Here is a 23,743-nt window from a genome sequence, read left to right on the forward strand (position 1 = left end):
TGCAATCATATTGTCTGTATTGTTATGGTGAGCCATTTCTCTCTCTCTCTCTCTTCTCCTCTTTCTCTCTTATTTTCCCTTAAACGTAATTGTATTGTATTGTATTTCCTGTGCAGTTATCTGGTTAGGTAGTCTATGTTATATTGTAGTGTATGATTTGTATTTGTATTAATTCTTTTGCAAGTATATCATTCATAATATATATATATTAGGCGTTGGACCCTGAGCACGGTATCTGTGTATTTCTTATAGTGTTAAGTATTCTCAGAGCGTCGGTGACGCTCGAACAGCTTTAAAGGTAATAAGGTTATTCTGTGTTGCATTTACACTCTAACATTACACTAAGGTTTTACTGCACAACACACTGTTTATGGTTTAGATACAAAGGTTTAATATTGTGAGCGTCAGCGCCGCTGGTGATCTCCTCGTGGTCCCGAGCGTCCGCTACGCTATAGCGAATTATTACGTTAGTCAGCAGCCAATAGCGTGCCTGCCTGTGATCTCTTGGCCGTGAGCGAACGTGACGCTTGAGCGTCTCGACTACGGCTAAGCGATTGTTACGCAACGTGCGTACCCTTACGGTACTTCATACGTAGATAGCGTACAGTGTTCTTAGACCTCATAAAGGGTAATATATAAGATAAATATTTAGCTTTATCATGCTGTATTTGAAAAATCCTGGGAAAACCCGGAGAAAAAAATCGAGATCCCAAAAAGGGTTCTGGTTTCTTTTCCCTTTCCTGAAGAGGTTAGGAAAAATGGGAAAACCCACCCATTCTTGACGCATCTGTTTCCAGACTGTCTAAAAAGGTGGTTTCACCTGTCCCTGGATCTACCACGTAAAAAGAATCGGATGATCGTAAGATTGACACTATGCTCAAATCTATTTACACTGCTTCAGGAGTGGCGTTATGGCCCACTATTGCCTGTGCATGGATTTCTAAAGCCATAGTAAAGTGGTCAGGCACATTACTAGAGGATTTGGATACAATGGATAAAAGTGACATTGAATTGTTTTTACGAAACATACAGGGTCCTGCGGGGTTCATGGTGGAATCCATGAAGGACCTGACCTGGAGGTCAAGGGGGATATTCTGTTTGGGGAGGACTTAAATAAGATAGTGGCTGACTTGGCTACAGCCAAAACTGCATGTCTGCCTAATACAGCTCCTACTGTGTCGAAGGCCAAAGGCACGTCCTTTCGCCCCTTTCGTCCTTCAGGTAAAGCAAAAGGTCAGCGTACCATAAGCAGGCCCGCACTTCCAAACCTGGTAAGCCGAAGCCCAAAAGAGCCTGGGCGGCCCGTCAGCCAGCAGCCAAGACCGATAAGCCTGCCGCATGACGGGGCGGGCCTCCCCCTGGGGGATCCCAGGGTGGGGTCCGGCTTCTAGGGTATACCTGGGTACGGGAAGTCGGTATACCTGGGTACGGGAAGTCGTCACTCGAGGTTACGCCATAGCCTTCAAAAACCGACCCCGTCATCGATTTTGCCAGACAGACGTCCCGTCGGACCAGACAAAGGCAAACACTCTGCATTCGGTGGTACAGACCCTCCTGGATACAGGTGCCTCTTGCTCAGAAGGGCCGGGGGTACTATTCTCCGCTGTTTCTAGTCCCGAAACCGAATGGGTCCTCCCGACCCTTCGCTCTATAGTTCTGGCCTTGGAACCTGGGGACTACATGGTTCACTGGACATACAGGATGCTTACCTGCATATTCCTATAGCAGAGTCACATCAACAATACCTGAGGTTCGCTATTGGCAACCTTTTGGTTTAACAACGGCTCTGCGAGTCTTCACCAAAGTTATGGCGGTGATGACGGTGGTACTCCGCCGTCAAGGGGTCAGGATTCTGCCGTATCTGGACGACTTGTTAATTCTGTCAAATTCCCCAGATCTTCTCCTGTGTCATCTGGATATGACTGTCCGGTTTCTACAAGCCCACGGGTGGCTCATCAACTGGAAGAAATCCTCCCTGGTCCCTGCTCAGAGCATGGTGCATCTGGGAGCGCTGTTGGACACTCACAACCAGAGGTTGTTCTTGTCTCAGGAGAAAGTCCTGAAACTTCAGGACAGGATTCGTTGCTTCCTTTCTCGTCCGCAAGTGTCGATACATTCGGCAATGCAGGTGCTGGGCCTCATGGTGTCAACATTCAACATGGTGGAGTATGCTCAATTCCATTCTCGCCCCCTCCAGAAGCTGATTCTAGCCAAGTGGGACGGCCTGCCTCACCGGATCAGGTCTCACATGATCTCTTTGACTCCGGAGGTCCGTCTGTCACTGCTCTGGTGGCTCCTGGACCGACAATTGTGCAGAGGCCGTCCCTTCTGGATATCCAACTGGGTCCTGTTGACGACAGATGCCAGTCTAAGAGGTTGGGGCGCGGTGCTGGAGCAGCACTCCTTGCAGGGTCGGTGGACCAAGGAGGAATCTCTCCTCTGGATCAACATTCTGGAATTGCGGGCGGTCTTCAATGCGTTGAACCTAGCCCATCATTTGATTCAGAACCATCCTGTTCAAGTACAGTCGGACAACGCCACCACAGTGGCTTACATAAATCATCAAGGCGGCACTCGAAGCCGTTTGGCAATGAAGGAAGCCTCACGGATTCTACGTTGGGCAGAACGCCATCTACCGGCAATATCGGCAATATTCATTCCGGGAGTCCTGAATTGGGAAGCGGACTTTCTCAGTCGTCAGGACGTGCATACCGGCGAGTGGGGCCTCCATCCAGAAGTGTTTCAACTCCTCGTTGAAAGGTGGGGTCTTCCAGATGTGGATCTGATGGCGTCTCGACACAATCACAAGGTTCCGGTCTTCGGAGCAAGGACAAGGGATCCTAAAGCAGCATTCGTGGATGCGCTGGCAGTGCCGTGGAGGTTTCGGCTGCCGTACGTGTTCCCTCCGGTGTCACTCCTGCCCAGGGTAATTCGGAAGTTCCAGCAAGAAAAAGGAAATCTGCTTCTCATAGCTTCGGCGTGGCCCAGACGGCACTGGTTCTCAGACCTGCAAGACCTATCGTCAGAGCGTCCACTTCTACTTCCACAACGCCCAGACCTCCTCGTTCAGGGCCCCTGTGTCTACCAGGACCTAGCCCGGCTGTCTTTGACGGCGTGGCTCTTGAAGCTTCCGTCTTAAGAGCTAAGGGTTTTTCTGAAGAGGTCATTAAAACTGTATTGCGGGCCCGGAAACCGGCCTCTGCTTGGATTTACCATCAGGTCTGGCATTCCTACTTTGTTTGGTGCGCATCTAACCATTATGACGCTTCCAAGTTTAGTACAGCCAAACTTTTGGCTTTTCTCTATCGTCCTAGTGGATGCTGGGGTTCCTGAAAGGACCATGGGGAATAGCGGCTCCGCAGGAGACAGGGCACAAAAAGTAAAGCTTTAGGATCAGGTGGTGTGCACTGGCTCCTCCCCCTATGACCCTCCTCCAAGCCTCAGTTAGATTTTTGTGCCCGGCCGAGAAGGGTGCAATCTAGGTGGCTCTCCTAAAGAGCTGCTTAGAAAAGTTTAGCTTAGGTTTTTTATTTTACAGTGAGTCCTGCTGGCAACAGGATCACTGCAACGAGGGACTTAGGGGAGAAGAAGTGAACTCACCTGCGTGCAGGATGGATTGGCTTCTTTGGCTACTGGACATTAGCTCCAGAGGGACGATCACAGGTACAGCCTGGATGGTCACCGGAGCCTCGCCGCCGGCCCCCTTGCAGATGCTGAAACGAGAAGAGGTCCAGAATCGGCGGCAGAAGACTCCTCAGTCTTCTTAAGGTAGCGCACAGCACTGCAGCTGTGCGCCATTTCCTCTCAGCACACTTCACACGGCAGTCACTGAGGGTGCAGGGCGCTGGGAGGGGGGCGCCCTGGGAGGCAAATGTAAACCTATTTTTGGCAAAAAATACCTCACATATAGCCTCCGGGGGCTATATGGAGATATTTAACCCCTGCCAGAATCCGTTAAAGAGCGGGAGACGAGGCCGCCGAAAAAGGGGCGGGGCCTATCTCCTCAGCACACAGCGCCATTTTCCCTCACAGAAAGGCTGGAGGGAAGGCTCCCAGGCTCTCCCCTGCACTGCACTACAGAAACAGGGTTAAAACAGAGAGGGGGGGCACTAATTTGGCGTTAGAAATATATAAAAAAGATGCTATAAGGGAAAACACTTATATAAGGTTGTCCCTATATAATTATAGCGTTTTTGGTGTGTGCTGGCAAACTCTCCCTCTGTCTCTCCAAAGGGCTAGTGGGTCCTGTCCTCTATCAGAGCATTCCCTGTGTGTGTGCTGTGTGTCGGTACGTGTGTGTCGACATGTATGAGGACGATGTTGGTGAGGAGGCGGAGCAATTGCCTGTAATGGTGATGTCACTCTCTAGGGAGTCGACACCGGAATGGATGGCTTATTTAGGGAATTACGTGATAATGTCAACACGCTGCAAGGTCGGTTGACGACATGAGACGGCCGACAAACAATTAGTACCGGTCCAGACGTCTCAAAAACACCGTCAGGGGTTTTAAAAACGCCCGTTTACTTTAGTCGGTCGACACAGACACAGACACGGACACTGAATCCAGTGTCGACGGTGAATAAACAAACGTATTCCTTATTAGGGCCACACGTTAAGGGCAATGAAGGAGGTGTTACATATTTCTGATACTACAAGTACCACAAAGGAGGGTATTATGTGGGATGTGAAAAAACTACCGTAGTTTTTCCTGAATCAGATAAATTAAATGAAGTGTGTGATGATGCGTGGGTTCCCCCCGATAGAAAATTATTGGCGGTATACCCTTTCCCGCCAGAAGTTAGGGCGCGTTGGGAAACACCCCTTAGGGTGGATATGGCGCTCACACGCTTATCAAAACAAGTGGCGGTACCGTCTATAGATAGGGCCGTCCTCAAGGAGCCAGCTGACAGGAGGCTGGAAAATATCATAAAAAGTATATACACACATACTGGTGTTATACTGCGACCAGCGATCGCCTCAGCCTGGATGTGCAGAGCTGGGGTGGCTTGGTCGGATTCCCTGACTAAAAATATTGATACCCTTGACAGGGACAGTGTTTTATTGACTATAGAGCATTTAAGATTCCAAACGGCACAAAGGTGTATTGCCGTATAAAGGAAGAGGAGTTATTTGGGGTCGGTCCATCGGACCTGGTGGCCACGGCAACTGCTGGAAAATCCACCGTTTTTACCCTAAGTCACATCTCTGCAGAAAAAGACACCGTCTTTTCAGCCTCAGTCCTTTCGTCCCTATAAGAGTCATATCTGCCCAGGGATAGAGGAAAGGGAAGAAGACTGCAGCAGGCAGCCCATTCCCAGGAACAGAAGCACCGCTTCTGACAAGCTCTCAGCATGACGCTGAGACCGTACAGGACCCCTGGATCCTACAAGTAGTATCCCAGGGGTACAGATTGGAATGTCGAGACGTTTCCCCTTCGCAGGCTCCTGAAGTCTGCTTTACCAAGGTCTCCCTCCGACAAGGAGGCAGTATGGGAAACAATTCACAAGCTGTATTCCCAGCAGGTGATAATTAAATTACCCCTCCTACAACAAGAAAAGGGGTATTATTCCACACTATATTGTGGTACTGAAGCCAGAAGGCTAGGTGAGACCTATTCTAAATCTAAAAAAATTTGAACACTTACAAAGGTTCAAATCAAGATGGAGTCACTCAGAGCAGTGATAACGAACCAGGAAGAAGGGGACTATATGGTGTCCCGAGACATCAGGGATGCTTACCTCCATGTCCCAAATTTGCCCTTCTCACTAAGGGTACCTCAGGTTCGTGGTACAGAACTGTCACTATCAGTTTCAGACGCTGCCGTTTGGATTGTCCACGGCACCCCGGGTCTTTACCAAGGTAATGGCCGAAATGATGATTCTTCTTCGAAGAAAAGGCGTCTTAATTATCCCTTACTTGGACGATCTCCTGATAAGGGCAAAGTCCAGGGAACAGTTGGAGGTCGGAGTAGCACTATCTCGGATACTGCTACAACAGCACGGGTGGATTCTAAATATTCCAAAATCGCAGCTGATCCCGACGACAAGTCTCCTGTGCTTAGGGATGATTCTGGACACAGTCCAGAAAAAGGTTTTTCTCCCGGAGGAGAAAGCCAGGGAGTTATCCGAGCTAGTCAGGAATCTCCTAAAATCAGTGCATCATTGCACAAGGGTCCTGGTAAAAATGGTGACTTCCTACGAAGCAATTCCATTCGGCAGATTTCACGCAAGAACTTTTCAGTGGGATCTGCTGGACAAATGGTCCGGATCGCATCTTCAGATGCATCAGCGGATAACCCTATATCCAAGGACAAGGGTGTCTCTCCTGTGGTGGTTACAGAGTGCTCATCTTCTAGAGGGCCGCAGATTCGGCATTCAGGATTGGATGCTGGTGACCACGGAGGCCAGCCCGAGAGGCTGGGGAGCAGTCACACAAGAAAAAAAAAAAAAAAAAAAATTTCCAGGGAGTGTGATCAAGTCTGGAGACTTTTCTTCACATAAATATACTGGAGCTAAGGCTAAATTTATAATGCTCTAAGCTTAGCAAGACCTCTGCTTCAAGGTCAGCCGGTATTGATCCAGTGGGAAAAACATCACGGCAGTCGCCCACGTAAATAGACAGGGCGGCACAAGAAGCAGGAGGGCAATGGCAAAAACTGCAAGGACTTTTCGCTGGGCGGAAAATCATGTGATAGCACTGTCAGCAGTGTTTCATTCCGGGAATGGAAACTGGGAAGCACACTTCCTCAGCAGGCACGACCTCCACCCGGCAGAGTGGAAACTTCATCGGGAAGTTTTCCACATGATTGTAAACCGTTGGGAAATACCAAAGGTGGACATGATGGCGTCCCGTCTGAACAAAAAATGGGACAGGTATTGCGCCAGGTTAAGAGACCCTCAGGCAATAGCTGTGGACGTTCTGGTAACACCGTGGGTGTACCAGTAGGTGTATGTGTTCCATCCTCTGCTTATCATACCTAAGGTACTGAGAATTATAAGACGTAGAGGAGTAAGAACTATACTCATGGCTCCGGATTGGCCAAGAAGGACTTGGTACCCGGAACTTCAAGAGATGCTCACAGAGGACTTATGGCCTCTGCCGCTAAGAAGGGACTTGTTTCAGCAAGTACCATGTCTGTTCCAAGACTTACCGCAGCTGCGTTTGACGGCATGGCGGTGGAACGCCGGATCCTAAGGGAAAAAGGCATTCCGGAAGAGGTCATTCCTACCCTGGTCAAAGCCAGAAAGGAAGTGACCGCACAACATTATCACCACATGTGAAAAAAATATGTTGCGTGGTGCGAGGCCAGAAAGGCCCCACGAAGAAATTTCAACTCGGTCGATTCCTGCATTTCCTGCAAACAGGAGTGTCTATGGGCCTCAAATTGGGGTCCATTAAGGTTCAAATTTCGGCCCTGTCGATTTTTCTTCCAGAAAGAATTGGCTTCAGTTCCTGAAGTCCAGAAGTTTGTCAAGGGAGTATTGCATATACAACCCCCTTTTGTGCCTCCAGTGGCACTGTGGGATCTCAACGTAGTTCTGGGATTCCTCAAATCACATTGGTTTAAAACCAGTCAAATCTGTGGATTTGAAGCATCTCACATGAAAAGTGATCATGCTCTTGGACCTGGCCTGGACCAGGCGAGTGTCAAATTGGTGGTTTTTTTCTCAAAAAAGCCCATATCTGTTTGTCCATTTGGACAGGGCAGAGCTGCGGACTCGTCCCCAGTTCTCTCCCTAAGGTGGTGTCAGTGTTTCACCTGAACCAGCTTATTGTGGTGCCTTGCACTTACTAGGGACTTGGAGGACTCCAAGTTGCTAGATGTTGTCAGGGCCCTGAAAATATAGGTTCCAGGACGGCTGGAGTCAGGAAAACTGACTTGCTGTTACCCTGTATGCACCCAACAAACTGGGTGCTCTTGCTTCTAAGCAGACTATTGCTAGTTGGATGTGTAATACAATTCAGCTTGCACATTTTGTGGCAGGCCTGCCACAGCCAAAATATGTAAATGCCCATTCCACAAGGAAGGTGGGCTCATCTTGGGCGGCTGCCCGAGGGGTCTCGGCTTTACAACTTTGCCGAGCGGCTATTTAGTCAGGGGCAAACACGTTTGTAAAATCCTACAAATTTGATACCCTGGCTAAGGAGGACCTGGAGTTCTCTCATTCGGTGCTGCAGAGTCATCCGCACTCTCCCGCCCGTTTGGGAGCTTTGGTATAATCCCCATGGTCCTTTCAGGAACCCCAGCATCCACTAGGACGATAGAGAAAATAAGAATTTACTTACCGATAATTCTATTTCTCGGAGTCCGTAGTGGATGCTGGGCGCCCATCCCAAGTGCGGATTATCTGCAATACTTGTACATAGTTACAAAAATCGGGTTATTATTGTTGTGAGCCATCTTTTCAGAGGCTCCGCTGTTATCATACTATTAACTGGGTTCAGATCACAGGTTGTACAGTGTGATTGGTGTGGCTGGTATGAGTCTTACCCGGGATTCAAAATCCTTCCTTATTGTGTACGCTCGTCCGGGCACAGTATCCTAACTGAGGCTTGGAGGAGGGTCATAGGGGGAGGAGCCAGTGCACACCACCTGATCCTAAAGCTTTACTTTTTGTGCCCTGTCTCCTGCGGAGCCGCTATTCCCCATGGTCCTTTCAGGAACCCCAGCATCCACTACGGACTCCGAGAAATAGAATTATCGGTAAGTAAATTCTTATTTTCTACAGCAGGACCTAGATTTAGGCCTGCGTCTGGCCTCCCTCAAGGTTCATATTTCTGCCTTGTCGGTGTGGTTTCAGAGAAAAATTGCGACTTTACCTGATGTTCATACTTTCACTCAGGGTGTGTTGCGTATCCAACCTCCCTATGTCCCGCCTGTGGCTCCTTGGGACTTGTCGGTGGTTTTGGAGGCGTTACAGGAGCCTCCATTTGAACCTCTTGGTTCAAGCTGACCTTAAGTGGCTTTCCCTTAAAGTGGTGTTCTTGCTGGCTATTGCCTCTGCTAGAAGAGTGTCGGATTTGGGTGCCTTGTCTTGTAGTTCCCCATATCTGATTTTTCACCGTGACCAGGCGGTTCTTAGGACTCGTTCCGGATATTTACCTAAGGTGGTTTCTTCGTTCCACCTTAATCAGGAGATTGTGGTTCCAGCTTTTGTTTCTCCTGATTTGTCTCCCAAAGAGTGGTCTTTGGATGTGGTACGGGCTCTCTGTATCTATGTGAAGAGAACTGCTTCTATTCGAAAGTCTGATTCTCTCTTTGTTTTGTTTGGATTTCACAAACGTGGCTGGCCTGCTCACAAGCAGACCCTGGCTAGGTGGATTAGAATGGTGATTACGCATGCTTATGTGAAGGCTGGTCTGTCAGCTCCTGTCACATTACGGCCCATTCTACTCGGTCTGTTGGACCTTCTTGGGTGGCCCAACGTGGTGCGACCCTTGACCAACTGTGCAAGGCGGCTACGTGGTCCTCCGGAAACACGTTCATAAGGTTCTATGCCTTCGATATTGCCGCTTCCCAGGATGCTTCCTTAGGACGCAGGGTTCTTGTGCCCGCTACAGTGCGTCCCCTCCAATAAGGAACTGCTTTAGGACATCCCCAATGTCTATCCTTGTGGAGCCTAGTGTACCCCGCAGCAGAAAACGAGTTTTATGGTAAGAACTTACCCTTGTTAAAACTCTTTCTGCGAGGTGCACTGGGCTCCACAAGGCGCCCACCCTGACGCACTTAGCTTCTTTGGGTTGATATGGCATTAGCCGCTGACACTTCTCTTGTCGTGAGAGTGTGGTGTATGTGGCTACTAACCGTTGTCGCCTCTTTTCCTGCTACTGCATTGGTCTGGTTAACTAAACTGAGCTCCTGTGCTGGGAGGCGGGGTTATAGAGGAGGCGGCGCTGTGCATTCTGGGAACAGTCAAAGCTTTGAGCCTGTCAGTGCCTCGGATCAAGATCCTACTCTATACCCATTGTCCAGACTTGTGGAGCCCAGTGTACCTCGCAGAAAGAGTTTTAACAAGGATAAGGTCTTACCATAAAACTCGTTTTTTCTCCCGATAGAAAAAGCCCAGGAACTCCAGATCATGGTCAGAGACCTGTTAAAACCGAACAGAGTGTCAGTTCATCAGTGCACTCGAGTAATGGGAAAAATGGTGACGACCTACGAGGCGATCCCCTTCGGCAGGTTTCATGCTAGGACATTTCAGTGGGACCTTCTGGACAAGTGGTCCGGGTCCCATCTTCAAATTCATCAGAAAATAAGCCTGTCCCCCAGGGCCAGGGTGTCTCTCCTGTGGTGGCTGCAGAGTGCAGGTTCGGCATTCAGGACTTTGTTCTGGTGACCACGGATTCGAGCCTCCGAGGATGGGAACAGTCACACAAGGAAGAAATTTTCAGGGACTATGGTCGAGCCAGGAGGCTTGTCTACACATCAACATTCTAGAATTAAGGGCCATATACAACAGCCTACGACAAGCGGAGAATCTTCTTCGCGACCTACCGGTTCTGATTCAATCAGACAACGTCACAGCCGTGGCTCATTTAAACCGCCAAGGCGGGACAAGGAGCAGAGTGGCAATGGCGGAGGCCACCAGGATTCTTCGCTGGGCGGAAAATCACGTAAGCGCTCTGTCAGCAGTCTTCATTCCGGGAGTGGACAACTGGGAAGCAGACTTCCTCAGCAGACACGATCTCCATCCAGGAGAGTGGGGACTTCATCAAGAAGTTTTTGCAGAGATAACAAGTCATTGGGGACTTCCTCAAATAGACATGATGGCGTCACGCCTCAACAAGAAGCTTCGGAGGTATTGTGCCAGGTCAAGGGACCCTCAGACAGTAGCGGTAGACGCCCTGGTGACACCGTGGGTGTTTCAATCGGTCTATGTGTTCCCTCCTCTTCCTCTCATCTCAAAAATATTGAGAATCATAAGAGGAAAAGAGGAAGAAGATTTCCACTTGGGCCATTTTCTCCACTTTCTACAGACAGGAGTGGATATGGGCCTGAAGTTAGGCTCCATTAAGGTACAGATTTCGGCCCTATCTATATTCTTTCAGAAGGAATTGGCTTCTCTTCAGGAAGTCCAGACTTTTGTAAAGGGAGTGCTGCACATCCAGCCTCCTTTTGTGCCCCCAGTGGCACCTTGGGACTTTAACGTGGTGTTACAGTTCCTAAAATCTCACTGGTTTGAACCTCTACAAACAGTTTAATTAAAATTTCTCACTTGGAAGGTGGTCATGTTGTGGGCCTAGGCATCTGCAAGGCGGGTGTCCGAATTGGCGGCTTTGTCTCACAAAAGCCCCTATCTGATTTTCCATGTGGATAGAGCAGAGTTGAGGACGCGTCCTCAATTTTTGCCTAAGGTGGTTTCATCGTTTCATATGAACCAACCTATTGTGGTGCCGGTGGCTACGTGAGACTTGGAGGATTCCAAGTCCCTGGATGTAGCCAGGGCCTTAAAAATTTACGTAGCCAGGACGGCTCGGATTAGGAAAACAGAGGCACTTTTTGTCCTGTATGCGGCCAACAAGGTTGGCGCTCCTGCTTCTAAGCAGACTATTGCTCGCTGGATCTGTAACACGATTCAGCAGGCTCATTCTACGGCTGGATTGCCGTTACCAAATTCTGTAAAGGCCCATTCCACTAGGAAGGTGGGCTCTTCTTGGGCGGCTGCCCGAGGCGTCTCGGCGTTACAGCTTTGCCGAGCAGCTACTTGGTCGGGTTTAAACACCTTTGCAAAATTCTACAAGTTTGATACCCTCGCTGATGAGGACTTCATGTTTGCTCAATCGGTGCTGCAGAGTCATCCGCACTCTCCTGCCCGGTTTTGAGCTTTGGTATAATCCCCATGGTCCTTACGGAGTCCCCAGTATCCTCTAGGACGTAAGAGAAAATAAGATTTTAAACCTACCTGTAAATCTTCTTCTCCTAGTCCGTAGAGGATGCTGGGCGCCCGTCCCAGTGCGGACATATTTCTGCAAGGCTTGTATATAGTTGTTGCTTACATAGTGGTTATGTTACAGTTAAGATCAGTCTTTGGCTGATGCTGTTTCGTTCATACTGTTAACTGGTTGCGTATATTCCAGGTTATACGGTGTGCATGGTGTGGGCTGGTATGAATCTTGCCCTTAAATTAACAAAAATCCTTTCCTCGTACTGTCCGTCTCCTCTGGGCACAGTTTCTCTAACTGAGGTCTGGAGGAGGGGCATGGATGGAGGAGCCACTGCACACCCATTCTAAAGTCTTTGGAGTGCCCATGTCTCCTGCGGAGCCCGTCTATACCTCATGGTCCTTACGGAGTCCCCAGCATCCTCTACGGACTAGGAGAAAAAGATTTACCGGTAGGTTTAAAATCTTATTTTTTCAAGATACCTGGTTTCTGAAGAATACCTTACCGGCGTTTATATATTTATATAATTTTTATTTTTTTAAATTACTAGTATTATTGACAGATGAAAAGGTTGAGACTTATTCTAAATACTGAGATTTGTTTCTGTGGTTGACTATCTGCAGGCAGATTACTATAAGAGACTACAGGAGCAAGCAAAGGAAAGCAAGGTGCAGCTCCAACTTTTTCAACTTTATTACAATGAGAAAAAGATGGAATCTTTATTGAGGGGTTTGAAGGAGAAACAACAAGACAATCACATCCAGAAGAAGCAGCTTTCAAATGTTGAATTGGAATTAAAAGATGCTAAAAAGAATCATGGGAGGCTGAACAGGGAAATGCAACAAATTGAAAAAGAAATAAAGTAAGCAGTCATTAGTTTAAATGATACTATATTGCTAAACATATTTAGTGCTTTCATAAGGAAAGAAAATCACCTTTATTGAAGTTCTGTATACTTTACCCTCCAGTGTCCCAATCCTGCCAAACTACACGTCCTATTTCAAGGCGGTATGTTATTAACTGCGAGTTACCGCAGCGAAAGGATTCCCCCTGGGCTATCCAATTAGCCCGTAAACCAGCACTTATCAGGGAATATGAATCCCTGGTAACCAGCCCCAGGAGACACATTATCGAACAGTAATACATGGGTCTGCGATCTTATTGAGGATCTTCAGTGTTATCGGACGATAATGGGCGATTCACCGCAGAGTAATAACGGCTGTTATTGAATAGCCTGATAGCAAAATCGGGTTTAAAAACCCATTATTACTGGGCGGTAAATAACCGCATCTAATAGGATACCATCCTAAATCTTAACTCTCCTCTCCCTCTTTGCTCAATAATAGGTACTTTGTGAGTACTATGACAGTTCATTGTTTCTGAATATGTTTAATTTCTAGTTGTTAGTTACAGTTCTTTTTCGTAACGATGATTTGAGGCAACTGGTTTTGGGGCCTTTTCTATACTCTGTTATCATTTTTAATAAGGCTACCATTACTTGCACCTTTTTTGATGTTGGTGCTTCAGACAATTACATGAACTTGGGGTGCACTAAGTTACTTGTAATTGCATAGCATGGTCATCTTTGCAATTTGCAGACTTTAAACGATTCATCATATCTAGCAATATACATACGTGAAAAGCACAAAGCGATGAATCTTGAAACTGCAAATTCCATAAGATTGTTATAACTTTCTATAATACAAATGAGGCTCTCTTGGTTTTGCCTAGTCTGCTGAGGCTATGGATCCCCCATTGTGTGGATTTGCAGTAATAATTTACCACATATTTGATGACTACAATTTGAGTAATAACAGAGTTTCATCATAATGGCTCATTTTGTACCTTTTCTGAAACAGTCTTCAAGATTGGAACTGCATAAAGAATAATTTTTGATTATACGTAGGGGCAAAGCTGGGGTGGGTTGGGCATGTGTGCATGCGATCGTGCAGCTACACTGAGGAAGTCACATGAGGGTGATGCGGGAACTATCTCAGAATTACAGAGGCAAAACCATTCTTCTTAGCTGTCAGGAGTAATATATGTAATGGTGTGTACACACAGTGAAATATTTTCTTATGATTTTGACTATATAGTCAAAATCGTAAGAAAAGTTAGTGCAGATCGCAAGGTGAAAGTCACCTTGCAATCCCGATTCGATGCCGATGCGTGGTCCCACGCGGTCGGCATCGCAAGACTAGATAGACTGTGCAGGCAAGTCAATTTTGACTTTCTGTATATAAGAGATAGTCAAAATTGACACTTAGCCAAAATCGCACATCGTCAGTATCGTAAGCACACTCATTATGTGCTTGCGATGCCGACATAGCCCCTGTCGCATAGTGAGAATCGGGCATAGCCCGAATCTCATAGTGTGTATGGGCCTTAGGTCTTTTGTTTGTAATAGAAACTTAAGAAGGAACTTAAACTTTTCGGAAGAGGCACCTTCTATATGAATGTAACTGACTTTTCTAATTGTGTCTTAGGGCTCAAGACTTATCACTGAATCACTCAAGGCCCCAGTACATTAAAGCAAAAGAAAATACTGCACACCAAATAAAGAAAGTGGAAATGACTAAATCTACCTTGAAAAACAGTGAAAAACGCTGCTACAAACTGGGCCAGGAGATTGCTGAACTAGAAAAGGATATAAATGAAGTACAGAAGGCCAGCAGAGAATTCGATAGAAAAGTTGAAGAGGATCGTGCAAAAAGGCAGATTAATGTTGAGCTGGAACAAAGTCAGGTACTAGAAGATAAATTTACCAGTGCAGAGAATGTTTTACTTTACTATGAGTAAACGTAACTATTTGGAAAGCTGCTGCCTTGCCCCTTGAATGTAGTGATTGAAGTGTTTTGTGTGCTGTAACTGAAATCCTAGTGTGCTGTTGTTATGGGGGTTGAGTAGTGAAGCCCACCTAATTTGATCAGGTAGGACTCCATGGAATAGACGCTGTCATAAGCTGTCCAATTCACAGTATAGCTATTTTGACCAGACTACTGGGCATTGGTTGTCATTCCGAGTTGATTGCTCACTGCCATTTTTCGCAGCGCAGCGAACAAGTTACTACTGCGCATGCGTATGCACCACAAAGCGCAGGCGCGTCGTACGGCTACAAAGCGGATCTTTGCTGAGCAATGGATTTAACGAAGAATCCATTCGCACAGCCGATCGCTAGGAGATTAACAGGAAGAAGGCGTTTGTGGGTGTCAACTGACCGGTTTTTGGGAGTGGTGCGGCAAACGCAGGCATGTGTAGAGGCATTTGAAGGGTTGATGTCTGACGTCAATTCTGGGACCTGCAACGCTGAATTCATCGCACAGGGTAAGTAACTCTTACCCTGGTCTTGTTCTACACAAAAACGAGATTTATGGTAAGAACTTACCTTTGTTAAATCTCTTTCTGCGAGGTACTCTGGGCTCCACAAGGATAGACATTGGGGGTGTAGAGTAGGATCTTGATCCGAGGCACCAACAGTCTGAAAGCTTTGACTGTTCCCAGAATGCACAGCGCCGCCTCCTCTATAACCCCGCCTCCCTGCACAGGAGCTCAGTTTTTAGTTAACCAGCCCAATGCAGTAGCAGGAAAAGAGACGACAATGGTTAGTAGCCTCATGCACCACACTCTCACGACAAGAGAAGTGTCAGCGACTAATGCCATACCAACCCAAAGAAGCTAAGTGCGTCAGGGTGGGCGCCTTGTGGAGCCCAGTGTACCTCGCAGAAAGAGATTTAACAAAGGTAAGTTCTTACCATAAATCTTGTTTTCTGCTGCGGGGTACACTGGGCTCCACAAGGATAGACATTGGGGATGTCCTAAAGCAGTTCCTTATGGGAGGGGACGCACTGTAGCGGGCACAAGAACCCTGCGTCCTAAGGAAGCATTCTGGGAAGCGGCAGTATCGAAGGCATAGAACCTTATGAACGTGTTTACAGATGACCACGTAGCCGCCTTGCACAATTGTTCAAGGGTCTCACCAAGGCGGGCCAAGGAGGTCCCACAGACCGAGTAGAATGGGCCGTAATGTGAGCAGGAGCCGGGAGGCCAGCCCTCACATAAGCATGTGCAATCACCATTCTAATCCATCTGGCCAAAGTTTGCTTGTGAGCAGGCCAGTCCCGTTTGTGAAATCCAAACAGCACAAAGAGAGAATCAGATTTACTAACAGAAGCAGTTCTCTTCACATAGATACAGAGAGCCCGTACCACATCCAAAGACCTCTCTTTGGAAGACAGATCAGGAGAACCAAGTGCCAGAACCACAATCTCCTGGTTAAGGTGGCTCGAAGAAACCACCTTAGGTAAGTATCCGGGACGAGTCCTAAGAACCGCCCGATCACGGTGATATATCAGATATGGGGAACTACAGGACAAGGCACCCAAATCCGACACTCTTCTAGCTGAGGCAATAGCCAGCAGAAACACCACCTTAAGGGAAAGCCACTTAAGATCAGCTGAACCAAGATGTTCAAATGGAGACTCTTGTAACGCCTCCAAAACCACCGACATGTCCCAAGGAACCACAGGCGGGACATATGGAGGTTGGATACGCAACACACCCTAAAGGTATGCACCTCAGGTAAGGTCGCAAATTTTCTCTGAAACCACACCGACAAGGCAGATATTTGAACCTTGAGGGAGGCCAGACACTGCCTAAGTCCAGGCCCTGCTGAAGGAAAGCCAACAACTTAGCTATACTAAACTTGGAAGCGTCATTATCGTTAGATGCGCACCAAACAAAGTAAGAATGCCAGACCCTATAGTAAATCCGAGCGGAAGCCGGTTTCCGGGCCCGCAACATAGTTTGAATGACTGCCTCAGAAAACCCTTTAGCCCTTAAGATGGAAGCTTCAAGAGCCACGCCGTAAAAGACAGTCGTGCTAGGTCCTGGTAGACACAGGGGCCCTGAACGAGGAGGTCTGGGCGTTGTGAAAGTAGAATCGGACGCTCTGACGATAGGCCTTGCAGGTCTGAGATCCAGTGCCGTCTGGGCCACGCTGGAGCTATGAGAAGCAGATTTCCTTTTTCTTGTTTGAACTTCCGAATTACCCTGGGCAGGAATGACACCGGAGGGAACACGTACGGCAGCCGAAATCTCCACGGCACCGCCAGCGCATCCACGAATGCTGCTTGAGGATCCCTTGTCCTTGCTCCGAAGACCGGAACCTTGTGATTGTGTCGAGACGCCATCAGATCTACATCTGGAAGGCCCCACTTTTCCACTAGGAGTTGAAACACTTCTGGATGGAGGCCCTAGTTGCCGGCATGTACATCCTGACGACTGAGAAAGTCCGCTTCCCAATTCAGGACTCCCGGAATGAATATTGCCGATATGGCCGGTAGATGGCGTTCCGCCCAATGTAGTGAGACTTCCTTCATTGCAAGACGGCTTCGTGTGCCGCCTTGATGATTTATTTAAGCCACTGTGGTGGCGTTGTCCGACTGCACCTGACCTGGACGGTTCTGAATTAAATGCTGGGCTAGGTTCAATGCATTGAAGACCGCCCGCAATTCCAGAATGTTGATTTGAGAGGTGGGACTCCTCCTTGGTCCACCAACCCTGAAGGGAGTGTTGCTCCAGCACCGCGCCCCAACCTCTTAGACTGGCATCTATCGTCAACAGGACCCAGTTGGATATCCAGAATGGACAGCCCCTGCACATTTGTCGGTCCTGGAGCCACCAGAGCAGCGACAGACGGACCTCCGGAGTCAATGAGATCATGAGACCTGATCCGGTGAGGCAGGCCGTCCCACTTGGCTAGAATTAGCTTCTTGAGGGGGCGAGAATGGAATTGAGCATACTCCACCATGTCGAATGCTGATACCATGAGGCCCAGCACCTGCATCGCCAAATGCATCGACACTTGCGGACGAGAAAGAAAGCAACGAATCCTGTCCTGAAGCTTCAGGACTTTTCTTCTGAGACAAGAACAACCGCTGGTTGTGAGTGTCCAATAGCGCTCCCAGGTGCACCATGCTCTGAGCAGGGACCAGGGAGGATTTCTTCCAGTTGATGAGCCACCCTTGGGATTGTAGAAACTGGACAGTCCTATCCAGATGACGCAGGAGAATATCTGGGGAATTTGCCAGGATTAGCAAGTCGTCCAGATACGTCAGTATCCTGACCCCTTGACGGCGGAGTACCACCGTCACCACCGCCATGACTTTGGTGAAGACTCGCAGAGCCGTAGTTAACCAAAAGGTAACGCCCGAAACTGGTAAGGGAGGTTGCCAATCGCAAACCTGAGGTATTGCTGATGCGACTCTGCTATAGGAATATGCAGGTAAGCATCCTATATGTCCAGGGAGACCATGTAGTTCCCAGGTTCCAAGGCCAGAACTATAGAGCGAAGGGTTTCCAAACGGAACTTGGAAACCTTCACAAACCTGTTCAATGCCTCGAGGTTGAGAATGGGCCGGGAGGACCCATTCGGTTTCGGACTAGAAACAGCGGAGAATAGTACCCCCGGCCCCTCTGCACAAGAGGCACCTGTACTACGACTCCTGTATCCAGGAGGGTCTGTACCACCGAATGCAGAGTGTTTGCCTTTGTCTGGTCTGTTCAGCAAAATCGATGAGGGGGTCAGTTTTTGAAGGCTATGGCGTAACCTCGAGTGAAGACTTCCCGTACCCAGGCATCTGAAGTGGTCTTCAACCATTTCTGGGTATACCCTAGAAGCCGGCCCCCCACCCTGGGATCCCCCAGGGGGAGGCCCTCCCCGTCATGCGGCAGGCTTATCGGCCTTGGAAGCTGGCTGATGGGCCGCCCAGGCTCTTTTGGGCTTCGGCTTACCAGGTTTGGAAGTGCGGGCTTGGAAGTGCGGGCTTTCGCCCCTTTCATCCTGAAGGATGAAAGGGGCGAAAGGAAGTACCTTTAGCCTTCGACACAGAAGGAGCGGTACTTGGGAGACAGGCAGTTTTGGCAGTAGCCAATTCAACCACTATCTTATTTAAGTCCTCCCAAAACAGAATATCCCCCTTGAAAGGGAGTACCTCCAGGGTTTTTCTAGAGTACAGATCCACAGACCAGGATCTCAGCCACAATATCCGGCGAGCCAGGACTGACGTAGTAGAGGCCTTGGCTGCTAGGACACCGGCATCAGAAGCCGCCTCTTTAATATAGCGAGAAGCTGTGACAATATATGACAAGTATTGTCTAGCCTGGTCAGAAGAGATTTCAGCTTCTAACTCCAAGGCCCATGCTTCAATAGCCTCTGCAGCCCATGTTGCTGCAATAGTGGGCCTTTGTGCAGCACCCGTGAGGGTGTAAATCGCTTTCAGACAACCCTCCACACGTTTATCCGTAGGCTCTTTTAGAGACGTGACTGTAGTGACAGGTAGAGCTGAGGAAACCACCATCCTAGCCACATGTGAGTCTACTGGAGGAGGCGTTTCCCAATTCTTAGACAGCTCTGGCGCGAGGGGATAGCGAGCCAGCATCTTCTTTTGAGGCACAAACTTCGCACCCGGGTTTTCCCAGGGTTCCTGACGTATATCCACAAACTTTTTTGAACCACGGCGCCCTAGAATATCAGAATTTTTTTCACGGCACCCCTAGGCCAAAAATTTCTTATTGAGAAATTTCGAAATATTACATTAAGTAGATCGCGTTTATATGTCATCCTTAGGGTCAGTTATGTGGTAAGGGACAAGATTTGCTTCTTTTTGGCCATATATTTTATGACTGGCAGCCACCAGCACTAGTTTTGCCTATTATATTGACCATGAATAATTTGAATTGGTCCTGGACCACCAACCCATGGCACCCCTGCAAGTGTCCTGAGGCACCCCAGGGAGCCACGGCACACAGTTTGGGAACCTCTGCACTAGGTGGCCAGAGTGAGGTAAAACTTGTTTAACCACCTTCTGACGCTTGAACCTATCCGGTTTCTTAGGAGGAACGGATGGCTCGGGATCATCCGTAATCTGCAGAATCAATTTAATAGCCTCCAAAAGATCGGGAACATCCACATGTGAACTACCCTCCCCATCAGCCGTATCTGAGTCAGAATCTGTGGGGTCAGTGTAAGTGCCATCTTCATCAGACGAGGTGTCAGTGACAGCAGTGGATTGTGAGGAGATAAGAGCTCGCTTAGAGAACCCCTTGGACTTAGGCGAGCGAGGGTCAGACTTTTTAGTAGACAGGGACTGGTTCAACTTCTTCAATTGAGCAGATAAATCGGCTGCCCACGGCGGATTAGCTGCAGGGACCACATACGGTTGCACCGGCATAGGAGGTCCCATAGGGGGTGTTAGTTTATTAACTAACGTATATAGAAGCGTGGAAAAAGCAGCCCACGGTGGGTCATTATGGTCCTCCGTTGCCACAGTCCCACTGGGGGGCAAGGAGCCCCCAGAACCAGAGCCCACAGCTGCTATATTCTCCTCATATGGATCTGTGGCTTCAGCAACACCGGCAGTGTGTTCAGCCCCAGAACCATTACCTTCAGAAGCAGGTAACGCAGTACAATTGGCAGCAGCACAATACCTCTTAACCAAACCCCTGCGCAATGTAGTCAGCACAAGCAGAGATATAGGAGAGGGGTGTAGTACTGCTGACCGACGGTCAGGAGACCGCCGGTCAGCTTACCGACGCCGGGATCCCGGCAGCATACCGACGCCGGGATCCCAGCGGGGAGGGGCGAGTGCAGCAAGCAATGGGAAGCAATGGGATCGGAGAAAACAGGTACACTAGCTGGTAGGCCCAGGGCGTCGTCAGTGCGTCCAATCCATTACCAGCCGAAAAACCTGCGGATGAAGTCCCCACTCTCCTGGGTGTGTGTTGTGACAACTTAGGAAGTCCTCCTCCCAGTTGTCCACTTCTGGAATGAAGATGGCTGACACTGCCTTTGCATTCCTTTCGACCCAGAGGAGTATCTTGGATACCTCCCGCATGTTCTTCGTTCCTCTTTGCCAAATGATGTATGCCACTGCCGTGGCATTGTCTGATTGAACCTGAATGGCCTGACCTTGAAGGAGTGGAGACACCTGCAACAGAGCATTGTAGACCGCTCTGAGGGGGTAATTCAGACCTGATCTCTCGCTAGCATTTTTTGCAGCACTGCGATCAGGTCAGAACTGCGCATGCACCGCAGTGCGCAGGTGCGTCGCATGGGTACAAAGCAGTTCATTGCTCTGCGATGGGTTTATGCGAAGAATCCATTCGCATGGGCGATCGGAAAGTGATTCACAGGAAGAAAGCGTTTGTGGGTGTCAACTAAACGTTTTCTGGGAGTGTTTGGAAAAACGCAGACGTGTCCAAGCGTTTGCAGGGAGGGTGTCTGACGACAGTTCCGGTCCCGGACAGGCTGAAGTGATCGCAGCAGCTTAGTAAGTCCTGGGCTACTCAGAAACTGCACAAGGTCTTTTTGTACTGCTCGGCTGCACATGCGATCGCACACTTGCACAGCTAACATAAACTCCACAGTGGGCGGCAACTATGTTCCACTATGTTTATTGGCAGCACAGCTTCGTGGGTAGACCACCTGCCCTGGAACTGTGACAGCTCCCCAACCTCGAAGGCTCGCGTTCGTGGTCAAGAGATCCCAATCCCGGATTCCGAAGCACCGACCTCCAGGAGGTTGGAGGACTGCAACCACCACAGGAGAGGAAACCTGGACTGCCGCGAGAGGCGTACGACCTGGTGCATCTGGAGATGCGTACCCGACCATTTATTCAGGAGATCCAGTTGGAAAGTCCTCACATGGAATCTGCCGAATGAAATGGCCTCGTTGAGGCCACCATCTTTCCCAACAGGCGGGTGCAAAGATGTACCGAGACCCGGTTCGGCTGCTGAACCGCTCGTACCGACTCCTGAATTTTTCTGGCCTTGTCCACAGGAAGGAAGATTTTCTGAGCCACCGTGTCCAATATCATCCCTAGGAACTGGAGATGCTGCGTCGGCTCCATGTGGGATTTCTGCAAGTTCAGAATCCAATCTTGGTGCGACAGTAGTGTTGTCGTGCGACAGATGCTGTCCAACAGTTCCTTCGTTCTTACCTTTATTTACAGATCGTCCAGGTAGGGGACAATGTTTACTCCCTGAATCCTGAGTAAGAACATCATCTCCGCCATCACCTTTGTGAAAACCCTTGGGGCTGTGGATAGGCCAAAGGGCAGTGCCTGGAACTGGTAGTTCCCAAAACCTCAATGCTATGAAGCGGCATTGCTAACCATTACACCACCTGTGATTTAAAAGGCCTTCTTTCAATCAATCTGAGGGTCACGTCAAGATGTTAATGCCTAGAATTCGATAGCCACTGCTTATAAAATACCTATTAGAAGTTCCTAGCAGGTGGAGATCTAGACTTTTCTTTTCAGGGCGGTTTAATAATCTTGACTCCTCCACTTTCTAGTCTCAACCCCTCCCATTTCCAGTCCCAACTCTTGTAGACCCTGCACGCCACTACACTATGTATCACGTAGACCCCCTGGATGCAGCCGCTGCGTACGAACGTGCGGCTGCATCCATGTCTGAATAGACCCCTTCTTCCTCTATGGATAAAACAGAAAAGGAGATTTAAACGGTCGAGTCACATTATTATGACCACCAGCTAATAGGCATAGTAACCGCTGTGTTCAGCATGGACAGCAGCTAGATGGGCTAGGAGTGACTCAATAAGGTGCTGGTAGGTTGTCACAGGTACATTTTGACAGTGAGCTGCTCCAATGTAACATGTTGGTCGGACCATGCACACCTTCAAAGCCGATGTTCACCTCTCATTATTATTATTATTATTATTGTTATTATTATCACAACACTTTGTTTATATGGTGCCACAATTGGCCCTCTAGTGGCTTTGGGTGGGATATAGAATCTTACGGATAGGAAGAGCGAGGCTATCCTTAAACCTGTCTTCACTCTTTCTGGCGTTTCACTGTGCCCTATTTTATCTAGTGCTTGGATGCTTAAGGTGGTTAATGCCTGGATGACGGAGATTGTTTCCAGCGTACAGTCTGATGATCCTTCTGATGCCCTGACTTTGGTGGAGCAGATTACTGAAGCTCTAACATATGTCAATGATGCTTTGTTGGATGCCATTATGATCCAGTCTCGAATTGTGCTTTGGCAGTGGCAGCCAGGCATTCCTTATGACTAGGTTCTTAGAATGCTGATTCTGAATCTAAGCACACTTTGGCTGTGGTTCACTTCGAGGTGGATTTACTTTTTGGCTCGGAACTTAGTAAGATTATTTCTCTTACGTCCTAGTGGATACTGGGGAACTGTACTTGAGTACCATGGGTTATAGATCGGGTCCACTGGAGCCTGGCGCTTTATAAACCTTTAGTGTGTGTGCTGGCTCCTCTCCTCTATGCCCCTCTATGCAGACTCCGTTTAGAAAAATGTGCCCAAGGAGTCGGGTTCATTTCTCTGGAGCTCCAGAGAGTTTCCTTTATTTCTCTGACGTCCTAGTGGATGCTGGGAACTCCGTAAGGACCATGGGGAATAGCGGCTCCACAGGAGACTGGGCACAAAAGTAAAAGCTTTAGGACTACCTGGTGTGCACTGGCTCCTCCCCCTATGACCCTCCTCCAAGCCTCAGTTAGATTTTTGTGCCCGGCAGAGAAGGGTGCACACTAGGGGCTCTCCTGAGCTTCTTAGTGAAAAGTTTAAGTTTAGGTTTTTTATTTTCAGTGAGACCTGCTGGCAACAGGCTCACTGCTTCGAGGGACTAAGGGGAGAAGAAGCGAACTCACCTGCGTGCAGAGTGGATTGGGCTTCTTAGGCTACTGGACACCATTAGCTCCAGAGGGACCGAACACAGGCCCAGCCTCGGAGCTCGGTCCCGGAGCCGCGCCGCCGGCCCCCTTACAGAGCCAGAAGCAAGAAAAGGTCCGGAAAAATCGGCGGCAGAAGACA

At 48.7% G+C, this 23,743-nt stretch overlaps 1 protein-coding gene across 2 annotated transcripts in view; it reads left to right on the forward strand.

The window, feature by feature from the left end:
* SMC1B (structural maintenance of chromosomes 1B) overlaps positions 1-23,743 on the forward strand; it is a 619,466-nt gene that overhangs the window by 165,403 nt on the left and 430,320 nt on the right. For both annotated transcript variants that reach the window (XM_063928898.1, XM_063928897.1), the window contains exons 5-6: positions 12,508-12,746; positions 14,371-14,629. In XM_063928898.1, coding sequence (XP_063784968.1) covers positions 12,508-12,746; positions 14,371-14,629 — 498 coding nt within the window. The remainder of the gene's footprint in view (positions 1-12,507; positions 12,747-14,370; positions 14,630-23,743) is intronic.

This window comes from Pseudophryne corroboree, chromosome 6 (assembly GCF_028390025.1).
Source record: "Pseudophryne corroboree isolate aPseCor3 chromosome 6, aPseCor3.hap2, whole genome shotgun sequence".
Taxonomy (NCBI): domain Eukaryota; kingdom Metazoa; phylum Chordata; class Amphibia; order Anura; family Myobatrachidae; genus Pseudophryne; species Pseudophryne corroboree.